General features: G+C 41.3%; 1 protein-coding gene across 1 annotated transcript in view; it reads left to right on the top strand.

The window, feature by feature from the left end:
- The window catches only part of LOC131704993 (tetra-peptide repeat homeobox protein 1-like), a 335,084-nt gene that overhangs the window by 303,113 nt on the left and 19,334 nt on the right, over positions 1-12,637 (top strand). The window contains exons 2-4 of the mRNA XM_059006837.1: positions 1,703-1,748; positions 2,114-2,290; positions 9,891-10,114. Of these exons, the coding sequence (XP_058862820.1) occupies positions 1,718-1,748; positions 2,114-2,290; positions 9,891-10,114 (432 nt within the window). The 5' untranslated portion in view covers positions 1,703-1,717. The remainder of the gene's footprint in view (positions 1-1,702; positions 1,749-2,113; positions 2,291-9,890; positions 10,115-12,637) is intronic.

Genomic DNA, 12,637 nt, shown 5'->3' with positions numbered 1-12,637 from the left:
TTCTTTATATATGTATTCTCTATATGCAGTGCGTTGATAGACTTGTTGTACATTAGCAGTATAGAGCAGGTGTCCTTAGTTCATCAGCCTTGTGCAGATGAGGTTTAGGAGCTGCTCTTGATCTCCCTCAGCTTAGTGGGGGCAGAGCGGGCTGGAGGGCTACAGCATATCTGTGCTGGTTGCTGTGCCGGGCTGAGCTGAGCTGGGCTGGGCTGGCCTGGGGGGTTGCAGTGTGGACTGATGATGTCCAGCCTGTGTGTGGGGGTTTCCCCTGGGGGGTTGATCCCTGTTTTTGCTGCTTTTGTCTTTGAGAGTGTGGATCCTGATGGCTGTGTTCTAGCTGTTGTCTTATGAGAGTGTGGGTCCCGATGGCTGTGTTCTAGCTGTTGTCTTTGAGAGTGTGGGTCCCGATGGCTGTGTTCTAGCTGTTGTTGTTGCTTTGACTGGGTTCTTACAATGACGTTCCTGCTGCTGTTGTTTTTGCTTTGCCTCTGGGTTGTACTGAAACACTGAGGCATGATGGGTGTGCTGTTGTAGTTTCATTTTTTGTGGCTCTGGTTCTTGATAGAGTCGTGCTATCTCCGCTCTTTTGTGCTTTTTTGTGTATGGTAATGACAATTAGGAAGTTTGTCCTGTGGCTCATGGCTGATCCTGGTGCTGTGTTTGATTGACTGGGTCATGGTAGTACTGCTGAATGGGCTTTGGTCGATCCGGCGGTGAGCTTCTTGTTTTTGGTGACTTTCTGTTGGTGTTCAATGATCCTTTCCCTGTTTGTGCTTCATATAATACTCATGGCTTTGTTTTCTTTTGAATTTTAAGGTAAATGGCTGATAGTAGCAGTGTTTCAGACCCTTGGAAAATTAAAAGAAAATATCATAGTTAATATTATGAATATGTCCATATTGTTATTCAAAGTAGTTTAATCGGCAATTTTATTGGCAATTCCAAAAGAGCAGAGATAGCACGACTCTAATAGAGACAAATAAATACATATAGAAATAAATTAACTGACAATGTGAGTTGCCGCTCAAAAGATAAAGACAACGAAACTTAATTTTTTACAATACTGCAGAAAACATTGGCCAGTCTTTACAAAAATAAAGAGATGTAGCATTTCATATGAATGGCATCTAGTTTAATTCAATAGTATTAAGAGTTGTAATGTTCTTACATTAGGGTTGCCACCTTTGAGATACAAAAATACCGGACGCCCCTTCCCCTCCTATTGTCTTCTTCTTCATTTGTCTCTGCCATTGTGACTAACGTTACAGTATGCTACTTCATAGTTTCGCGCTTAGCGTTATAGTATGCTACTTAACAGCAGCGCGCATGCTCACACCAGATAACACACAGCGGTGAGCACACATGAAAAACATCACGGTCCAGCGTTTTGGTGGCTTACGTTGTTACCTCAATTCTTTCTGGTGCATTTACACACCGCTGTGTTATAGTATTTGAATTTCACTCATACAAGCACAACATGTTATATTAAATTGTTTATTGTAACACATTTTTTAAGAACATATCCAATAGATTAGAATGCTTAGAATTACCGGACATCTTCCAAAAAAAAACGGACAGGGATTCAAAGTACATAAAAATACCGGACAGTCCGGTAAAATACCGGCGGGGTGGCAACCCTGTCTTACATATTCTTCATGATTAGCATTGAGGGTAAATGCAGTTTCTGTTTTCTTTATAGGAGAGGAAGAACAAAATGGCACATGTTCAAACCAGAGAGTTTAAAGGTAATGTCATTTATATGTACTTCATAAAAATAAAAATATATTAGGTGTGTTTTTGGAGTAGCTGGATTCAGCTCTGTAAATGTTCCCTTCTTGTCTGATCAGAATCAAACCCAAATTCAAGGGCAGGTGGAGAGCTGACTCAGAAATAGAAACATCCTGGAGATATAATAATAAAAAAACAAGAGTCAATTCTGAGGATGTAGATAATTGACCAATATACATTTCCCTGGCTGAACATAACAGTAAAAAGGAAAGTTATTACAATTATTAAAAGGAAAGGTGCGGACAGGAAATTGGCTGTGCTGTAAGAAACTGTTGTACATTTATATCAATCGGCTGTATTTCTATTTGTTTCTGAATTTTAGTGTATGAACATGGAGGACGAAATACAGAGATCTGTAAACAATTTACAAGGAAGATTGAAGAAAAAGGAACTTGTAAAGTATCAGTTCGCACTGACATTCCGTCTTTTCTGTATGTTCATGAAGTTACCCGGGTTTTTCATGACATTAAGAGTGCACTGAATAGTGCTGAAAATATCAGTAAGTATATTAGCCAAGTTTATTGAACATCTCTTTAATAAAGCTGCAAAATGAATAACCATACCTGTCACATAGCTGGACTGAACACTCGTTTATACTGCCACTTTAAATAACACAACCTCCCCACTGCAGAGAAAATGTAAATTCAGTTAAATCTGGCTGGTGCCACTGTTGAGCTGGTACTGAGATGGACTTCAATACACTGGAAATAAATCCTATATTAAATCAAATACCCAAGTTAGGTACTGCATTTATATTGGAAAGACAGCCTGGATTGATATAAAACTACTTTATTTGCTTCATCATACACTATGCTGGTACAGAGCTTTTAAAAAATAAAATTAAATACCAGTACCTGTAATTTAAATAAACTATGCTTTACTGTATATGTCTATGCGAGGTAAAAGTAACAAATTAAATAATGAATTAATTAAATGTTAAATTTAAGCAAGTATCGAATATTTAATTTTAGCATCATATAATAAATACTAGCATTAAATATTAAATTCATGTATCAAATGTTAAATTTCAACATCAAATAATAAATTCAACATTGAATATTAAATGCAAGCATTGAATGTTAAATACTACCATCGAATGTTAAAAACTAGCATCAAACATTACATATGATCTTTATACATTCAATGTGCCTTTCATCCATTCGTTGTGCACTTTGTCATTCGATGTGTTTTTTATCCATTCGATGCTTGCACTTGCAAACTGTCAATCAATCCCATCCGCCCCGCCCGTTCCCACCCCTTCCACATCGGGGAGATCGGTGTTCCTCCTTGTTACCTGTTAACCTGTTCAGCCAATGAGAGGCTTCGATTTTCAAACTGAAATACGGTAGCTGTCTTGTGCCGTCTGTAGAAATTAAAAAGGGTCTTGTTGTTTACCTGTTTTGTGTGTAGAAATTTGCACGATGCATTTTTTATATCATTTATATGACTTTCGTGATCATTTACTTTCAACTTTCAAGTTTTGAAATCGAAAAATATATAAAAAATAGGCTACTTTGAAATCGGCACAATCATTTATAAACAGGTAGATTGCATAGTTAATACATTAAGCATTCATTATTTAAAGGTTGTTTTAACTGTGCATGTGTGGCAATGTGCCCTGCCCCTGTGTGCATTTGTGTGTTATGTGTTGTATGTTGCGTGTGTTAATGTTGGTGTATAGAGATGGCTGCATGGGATATAAATGGGTGTGTGCAGCACGAGTTATTTAAGATGTAATTGTATTTAGGCACGGGATTGCACATCACTTCACGTGCATTTAAAGTATGTAATAATATGTGAGCACGGGGTTGCACGTAATGAATTCACGTGCTGGGATTCAAGTGAATAATTAATTAGTAATTGAATCCCAGCACAACAGTATATATAGAGACACGTAGCACTCACTCGGGGTTGGGTGTTCAGGGCGAAAGAACGGGAGAGAGTGAGGAGAAAGAGAACGAGAAAGAGAAAGTGAGCAATTGCTACGTGGTGCTGGAGGACCAGCACAGTACATGTTTGTTTAGTGTTCGTCCCTGTTTGTTAGTGTGTGTTCGTTTTTGTTTGTCTCTTTATTTTGGCGTGAAGTGAATTTTGTGTTTAAAACCTTTTTACTTTGTTAATAAACGCTGAGTGCTACCATTTGTACTCAGCTTCTCATCACCACCGTCTGTCTGTGTGTTTCTCTCTCTGGTCTGAGTGGGATGACAGCGCCTCCAGGACTCAGGCCAGAAAGGGTACTGCGGGTGATGTGGAAAAACCCACAGGACTATATATAAAAAAATAATAATAAAAAAAATATATATAATGTGAAAGAACAGCCTGAAGAAGCAACAACAGCAGAGCAAAGGGGGAAAGGAGGAAGCAGGGCTGTGGTGTTTTGCCTGTGGCAAAACCTGTCACATCACCATGCACTGCTCCGTCCATGTGGCTCTTCGGGCACTGTCCCGAAAGATGGGATGGGGGGAAGACACGGAGGAGTGGTTCCGCCAGAAGGCTAGGAAGCCAGGACCCAACCGGCTGTCATTGCCGTTGTGCCCCCTCTGCGAGGGTAAGCATTACTTTGCCGTCTGTCCCTTCCGCAGTTATGAGGAGGAGCCTGAACGTCCACAGCCCAAGCGGGAGGAGCCAGAGCGTCCACAGCCCAAGCGGGAGGAGCCAGAGCGTCCACAGCCCAAGCGGGAGGAGCCAGAGCGTCCACAGCCCAAGCGGGAGGAGCCTGAGCGTCCACAGCCCAAGCGGGAGGAGCCTGAGCGTCCACAGCCCGAGTGGGAGGAGCCCGAACGTCCTACGCCTGAGTGGGAGGAGCCCGAACGTCCTACGCCTGAGTGGGAGGAGCCCGAACATCTTACGCCTGAGTGGGGGGAGCCCGAACGTCCACAGCCCAAGAGGGGGGAGTCGGTGCGTCCACAGCCCAAGAGGGGGGAGTCGGTGCGTCCACAGCCCAAAGGGGAGGAGTCGGTGCGTCCACAGCCCAAAAGGGAGGAGTTGGTGCTTCCACAGCCCTAGGACCCAAGCTGCCAGCAGAGGAACAATGCCTGCTGTCCCCATGTCCACCAGCAGAGGAAGAATGCCTGCTGTCCCCGTGTCCACCAGCAGAGGAAGAATGCCTGCTGTCCCCGTGTCCACCAGCAGAGGAAGAATGCCTGCTGTCCCCATCACAACCAGCAGAGGAAGAATGCCTGCTGGTTTCCCCTGCAAGAGAGGCAGAGCCGCACCAGTCCCCTGCAAGAGAGGCAGAGCCGCACCAGTCCCCTGCAAGAGAGGCAGAGCCGCACCAGTCCCCTGCAAGAGAGGGAAAGCAGCACCAGTCCCCTGCAAGAGGGGGAGACTACACGCTGCTCCCACCTCTGTCGCCAGGAGACTACACGCTGCTCCCACCTCCACCTCCACCACTAGAAGCAGAGCAGCAGGAGCTGCCTCTGCCTCTGCCACCGCCCGGAGCAGAGGAGCAGGAGCTGCCTCTGCCTCCGCCACTTTCAGGAGCAGAGCAGCAGGAGCTGCCTCTGCCTCCGCCACCTCCACCAGCAGTGTAATAATATGTGAGCACGGGGTTGCACGTAATGAATTCACATGCTAGGATTCAAGTGAATAATTAATTAGTAATTGAATCCCAGCACAATCGTATATATAGAGACACGTAGCACTCACTCGGGGTTGTGTGGTCAGGGCGAAAGAACGGGAGAGAGTGAGGAGAAAGAACGAGAAAGAGAAAGTGAGCAATTGCTACCTGGTGCTGGAGGACCAGCACAGTACGTGTTTGTTTAGTGTTTGTTAGTGTGTGTTCGTTTTTGTTTGTCTCTTTATTTTGGCGTGAAGTGCCGTGTCCTGTTTTGTGTTTAAAACCTTTTTACTTTGTTAATAAACGCTGAGTGCTACCATTTGTACTCAGCTTCTCATCACCACCGTCTGTCTGTGTGTTTCTCTCTCTGGTCTGAGTTCCTCCCTGCAGCCAGCCTGTCACAGCATGTGAAAGATGTTTTTAATGAAAACAAACTATAACTGATTTATACACATCACAAAGAAATCATGCCGTCCTGTCGAAAAAGTTAGTAAATGACTGCAATATGCAGCCGACAACTGCTGCACGTGCACATCACTCGTATTTTACCTAAGACACGAGCAAAAGAAAAATTAGATGTGCCTGTAGGACGATCTCATTTTACACATGCACAATGCGCCAGGGGATACAGATTTCTGAGGGGGTACTGAATTGGGTACAACACCTGTTAACTCATGATGTAACTCAGAAATGACTTCAGATAAAACTTTCACCAACGGGCGGTTCGCATAAATTCCGCTTGCCTCTGAATTAAACAAAATACTTTGAAGCCACTCTAAAATGTACAAAACGGTATCATCACTGGTATTAGTTTCTAGCATATTTCTCGCTAGAATAATTTTTTGTCGAGCCTAGTTCTGTAGCTGGGTCGCTACGTCGGGCCTAGCAGCTTCAGCCATGTGAACCTAATTAAATAAAAACTGTTGTAAAAAAACGTTATTTAATATGAAAATGTTTACACACAAAACAGGTAAAACAACAAGACCCTTTTTAATTTCTACAGACGGCACAAGACAGCTACCGTATTTCAGTTTGAAAATCGAAGCCTCTCATTGGCTGAACAGGTTAACAGGTAACAAGGAGGAACACCGATCTCCCCGATGTGGAAGGGGTGGGAACGGGCGGGGCGGATGGGATTGATTGACAGTTTGCAAGTGCAAGCATCGAATGGATAAAAAACACATCGAATGACAAAGTGCACAACGAATGGATGAAAGGCACATTGAATGTATAAAGATCATATGTAATGTTTGATGCTAGTTTTTAACATTCGATGGTAGTATTTAACATTCAATGCATGCATTTAATATTCAATGTTGAATTTATTATTTGATGTTGAAATTTAACATTTGATACATGAATTTAATATTTAATGCTAGTATTTATTATATGATGCTAAAATTAAATATTCGATACTTGCTTAAATTTAACATTTCATGAATAGTCATTCATTATTTAATTTTGCTGGTTCCACCTTCATTGTTGTGGGAGGACTGCTTGCCCCTCCCACCTCCACCAGCAGAGGGTGAATACCTGCTGGTTCCGACACCACCAGGAGCAGAGGAGCAGGAGCTGCCTCTGCCTCCACCACCGCCAGGAGGAGAGCAGCAGGAGCTGCCTCTGCCTCCGCCACTGCCAGGAGCAGAACAGCAGGAGCTGTCTCTGCTTCCCGCACCTCCACCACAGGGAGTACGGTGGCCGGAGCCCCAGAAAGGGGAGCTACCGGCTACAAAGACAGGGGGAGACGTCAGGAGACCACTTTCCCCAGCAGCAGTTTCGCTGCAGGAGTTCTTGTGGCCGGAGCCCCACAGGAGGGAGCTACCGGCTACGAAGAAAGGGGGAGAGGTCAGGAGACCAGCATCCCCCGCAGCAATTTTGCTGCAGGAGTGGACCAGCATGCTGTCAGCCGTGCCACTACTGGCAGGGGTGCTGACAGCATTGCCAGCCATGGGCCCACTGAAGCCTCCCTTCCCAGCCCGAGACTTTGTCCTGGACTGCTGGGTTTTTAAGGGGGGAGGTGGCCGTTGAGGCCATGTGTGCTGCGCACAAAGGGGGGTATATGTGGCAATGTGGCCCCGCCCCTGTGTGCATTTGTGTGTTATGTGTTGTATGTTGCGTGTGTTAATGTTGGTGTATAGAGATGGCTGCATGGGATATAAATCGGTGTGTGCAGCACGAGTTATTTAAGATGTAATTGTATTTAGGCATGGGATTGCACATCACTTCACGTGCATTTAAAGTATGTAATAATATGTGAGCACGGGGTTGCACGTAATGAATTCACATGCTAGGATTCAAGTGAATAATTAATTAGTAATTGAATCCCAGCACAATCGTATATATAGAGACACGTAGCACTCACTCGGGGTTGTGTGGTCAGGGCGAAAGAACGGGAGAGAGTGAGGAGAAAGAACGAGAAAGAGAAAGTGAGCAATTGCTACCTGGTGCTGGAGGACCAGCACAGTACGTGTTTGTTTAGTGTTTGTTAGTGTGTGTTCGTTTTTGTTTGTCTCTTTATTTTGGCGTGAAGTGCCGTGTCCTGTTTTGTGTTTAAAACCTTTTTACTTTGTTAATAAACGCTGAGTGCTACCATTTGTACTCAGCTTCTCATCACCACCGTCTGTCTGTGTGTTTCTCTCTCTGGTCTGAGTTCCTCCCTGCAGCCAGCCTGTCACAGCATGTGAAAGATGTTTTTAATGAAAACAAACTATAACTGATTTATACACATCACAAAGAAATCATGCCGTCCTGTCGAAAAAGTTAGTAAATGACTGCAATATGCAGCCGACAACTGCTGCACGTGCACATCACTCGTATTTTACCTAAGACACGAGCAAAAGAAAAATTAGATGTGCCTGTAGGACGATCTCATTTTACACATGCACAATGCGCCAGGGGATACAGATTTCTGAGGGGGTACTGAATTGGGTACAACACCTGTTAACTCATGATGTAACTCAGAAATGACTTCAGATAAAACTTTCACCAACGGGCGGTTCGCATAAATTCCGCTTGCCTCTGAATTAAACAAAATACTTTGAAGCCACTCTAAAATGTACAAAACGGTATCATCACTGGTATTAGTTTCTAGCATATTTCTCGCTAGAATAATTTTTTGTCGAGCCTAGTTCTGTAGCTGGGTCGCTACGTCGGGCCTAGCAGCTTCAGCCATGTGAACCTAATTAAATAAAAACTGTTGTAAAAAAACGTTATTTAATATGAAAATGTTTACACACAAAACAGGTAAAACAACAAGACCCTTTTTAATTTCTACAGACGGCACAAGACAGCTACCGTATTTCAGTTTGAAAATCGAAGCCTCTCATTGGCTGAACAGGTTAACAGGTAACAAGGAGGAACACCGATCTCCCCGATGTGGAAGGGGTGGGAACGGGCGGGGCGGATGGGATTGATTGACAGTTTGCAAGTGCAAGCATCGAATGGATAAAAAACACATCGAATGACAAAGTGCACAACGAATGGATGAAAGGCACATTGAATGTATAAAGATCATATGTAATGTTTGATGCTAGTTTTTAACATTCGATGGTAGTATTTAACATTCAATGCATGCATTTAATATTCAATGTTGAATTTATTATTTGATGTTGAAATTTAACATTTGATACATGAATTTAATATTTAATGCTAGTATTTATTATATGATGCTAAAATTAAATATTCGATACTTGCTTAAATTTAACATTTCATGAATAGTCATTCATTATTTAATTTTTGTTACTTTCACCTCCCATATATGTCTACCTTTACCATCAATAAAAAAAAACAGGATATCTGTGGGGTTCTGCATTTTTGCACATTTTTCACATTGTATTTGGTCACAGATTGGCACATCATGCCACAAACAAAAGAAATTCCTGAAGACCTCTGGAAAAAAGTTGTTGATGCCTATCAGTCTGGAAAGGGTTACAAAGCCATTTCTAAGGCTCTGGGGCTCCACCGAACCACAGTCAAAGCCATACTGTCCGAATGGAGAAAGTTTGGGACAGTACTGAATCTTCCCAGGAGTGGCCGTCCTGCCAAAATGTCTCCAACAGCAAGGCGTAAAATCGTCCAGGAAGTCACAATGGCCTAGTCAAAGTCCAGACCTAAACCCCATTGAGATGTTGTGGCAGGACCTGAAACGAGCAGTTCATGCTCAAAAACCCACAAATGTCACTGAGTTGAAGCAGTTCTGCATGGAGGAGTGGGCCAAAATTCCTCCACGGCGCTGTGAGAGACTAAACAATAACTACAGGAAGTTATTTGTTCACTCGGTCCCTTTAATCTAACATTTCAGTTTTGGTTGAAGATCTGATAACATTCAGTGTCAAAAATATGCAAAAATGCAGAAAATCAGACGGGGCAAATACTTTTTCACGGCACTATACATACACATCAAATCAGATATGCTTCACACTCATTTATTCGTCACTGAAGTCAAAATGTTATAGGGTCGGATATGTGAGTGCTGACTGTAGAAAACGTGGATGGGTTGTACATTTTTTAAATTAAAAACAAGTTCTGTTTTGTTTTTAAGATTCCTTTGCTGCTGTGGTTGTATTTAGGAAATTAACACCATATGAAAAACCAGACTCCAGTGATCTCTACTCCACACCCCTGCCCTTGGGGATCCCTAATGAATTACCCATCGTTGCATGCTACTGGTTTGAAAATGACTGTAAGCAACAACTGTGTGACTGCAAGGAAAACGAGACGTCTGTGAAGAAGCTTGTTCGCTTAATAAAAGGAGAGCTGCAAACAGTAAGATGCTTCAAATATAATTGTCATTCTTTATTGTTTGATAAGTCTGTGTTTAGGAGCTGCTCTACTGCTCTAGCTGCCTGCAACAGACATTACATTGTCTGATCTGGTTAGGTGAGGTTAGATAAAAAGGATAAGGATAAGGATAAAAATTGGAAAGGGGCTCAGGAGGCTGAGAAATAAAGAATATATAATGCACATCAGCAGTCCCAAAGGTCCTGTTTAACGCCAGACAGAAAGCAGAGTGACATTTCTTTCATTAACTGCTTTCATGCGATCTGGCTGGCTGTTGTACAAGGTAATGTGCACAGATTTGGGTTGCTTTTCTGTAACATGCTGATCAGACACTAGTGCTACAGTATGTAGATCTTCTCTGTAACTGAGCTGCAGTGACTCACTCAATCAATGTGTTAAATATATGGCAATTTATCAACTTTGAGATATATATATACAGTATATATACATGTTTGATATATATGGATTGATAGCAGTAGTAAAGGTGATACAGCGAATGTCACTTTCTAAGCCACGCCCCTTTCGATTGGTTTATGACCCCAAGCCCTGCCCCTTTTACACATTTGACTGATGTATGGCCATAGGCCCTGCCCTATTGGTTGATTTATGACCATAAGCCCCGCCCCTTTCAACACATGAGAGATTTATGACCGTTAAGCCCCGCCCCCTTTCCCATGCCTTTTGAATGATTTATGACCCTTCTGTCCCGCCCCTTTTTTCTGACATTAACCGGATATCCGTAAAAAAAAAATGGTGTGTGTGTGTATTTCTCTTTTGGCAATGTTTGAGTCACTCCGAAATAATAACCTTGGTTATTAACAATCAGAGAGTCCCTAAACACAAAAAAGAGATTCATCAGCAATATATTATAACATATTATACTGAAAATTAACCCGTGGTTGGATGAGGAAAACATGTACTGAGCCCCTACATTTCCCCCGGTTTTAGGGTTGTGGTAGGTGCTGGAGCATTCCCATAATAAACGTGGTAAAGGCGTTTTATCAGACACTATCTGTCGGTTGATTTTAATATTGCAGCAGTCTTTATTTTAATATTACATCATACTCTAAAAGCCTTTAAAAAGTTATTTTAGAAGATAATAAATGTTAGCACTACATTCTTTGGACTAATAGGATGATTTTAAGACCAAATGAGACGTAATTAGGAATAAGGATAATTTTTTTCTGTTTAAAACTGAATATATATGGGTTTAACTTATAGGATTGATTAGCACTTCCACATACTGCCCCCTGGCGGTTGCTATTAATATTGCATCTGTCTCTATTTATTTTCAAATTAAAGTCTAAAAACCTATTTAAAGTTATTTTAGCAGATAATAAATAGGCTAATACATAGAAAAAGAGAAAAAAATAATAAAAAATATGTAATACTATAGGCTATGACACAGAAAAAAGAATACAAATATGTAATATTATAGGCTATTACATAGAAAAAGAATCAAAATATGTAATATAGGCTATGACACAAAATAAAATAATAAAAAAATATGTAATATTATAGGCTATAACATAGAAAAAGAAAAAAGAGAAAGAACAAAGTGTGTGCATTTATCTTTTGACAATGCTCAAGTCCCTCCAAAACAATAGCCTGGGTTATTAACAATCAGAGAGTCCTTAAATATATAAAATATTACACTGAAAATTAACCCATGATTGTGTGAGGAAAAATGTACTGGGCCCCTACCTTTTTTCAGGTTTTAGGGTTGTGGTAGGTGTTGGAGCAGTCCCACAACACACCTGGTTCTGCATAATGGTTGATTTTAATATTACAGCGTACTCTAAAAACCTATTTAAAGTTATTTTAGAAGCTAATAAATGTTAGCACAGGTTCGAATTTTTCAGTTTTAAGGTTGTTGGAGCCTTCCCATAATACACCTGGTTCAGCCGTTCTACATAATGGTTGATTTTAATATTACAGCGTACTCTAAAAACCTATTTAAAGTTATTTTAGAAGCTAGTAAATGTTAGCACTACATTCTTTGGACTAATAGGATTATATTATGACCAAATAAGACGTAATTAGGAATAAGGGTCGTCTTTTTCAGTTTAAAACTCAAGATATGTTGTAGGGTACATGTAGGATTGATTAGCAGTTCCACATACTACCGTCTGTCAGTTGATTTTAATATTGCAACTGTCTCTAATTAGTTTCAAAATATAGTCTAAAAAAACCTATTTAAAGTTATTTTCAAAGCGAAAACCCCCATTTTTAATAGAAATAATAGTCTTTATAGATAGTTTCAACAGGATGCTGCTACAGCCGCTGTTGAGGTTTCATGCCCGAGCTTGCCCCCTCTACGCTCCATTGTCTGTAAAATGATCCATTGTATGTAAGGATGTAATGTCTAGACCTGTTATGGGTAATGAAGCGTTCAGTGTACTGTATTTAAATTTGTTAGCTGTCTCCTTAAAAAAAAAAAAAAAACATTCTATGTAAGGCTGTAATGTCTAGACTGTTTATGGCTTATGACGTATTCAGTTTACGTTA

Source organism: Acipenser ruthenus, chromosome 34, assembly GCF_902713425.1.
Source record: "Acipenser ruthenus chromosome 34, fAciRut3.2 maternal haplotype, whole genome shotgun sequence".
In the NCBI taxonomy this organism is placed as follows: domain Eukaryota; kingdom Metazoa; phylum Chordata; class Actinopteri; order Acipenseriformes; family Acipenseridae; genus Acipenser; species Acipenser ruthenus.
The sequence above is the reverse complement of the archived record's forward strand: the minus strand, read 5'-3'. Positions and strand labels throughout refer to the sequence as shown.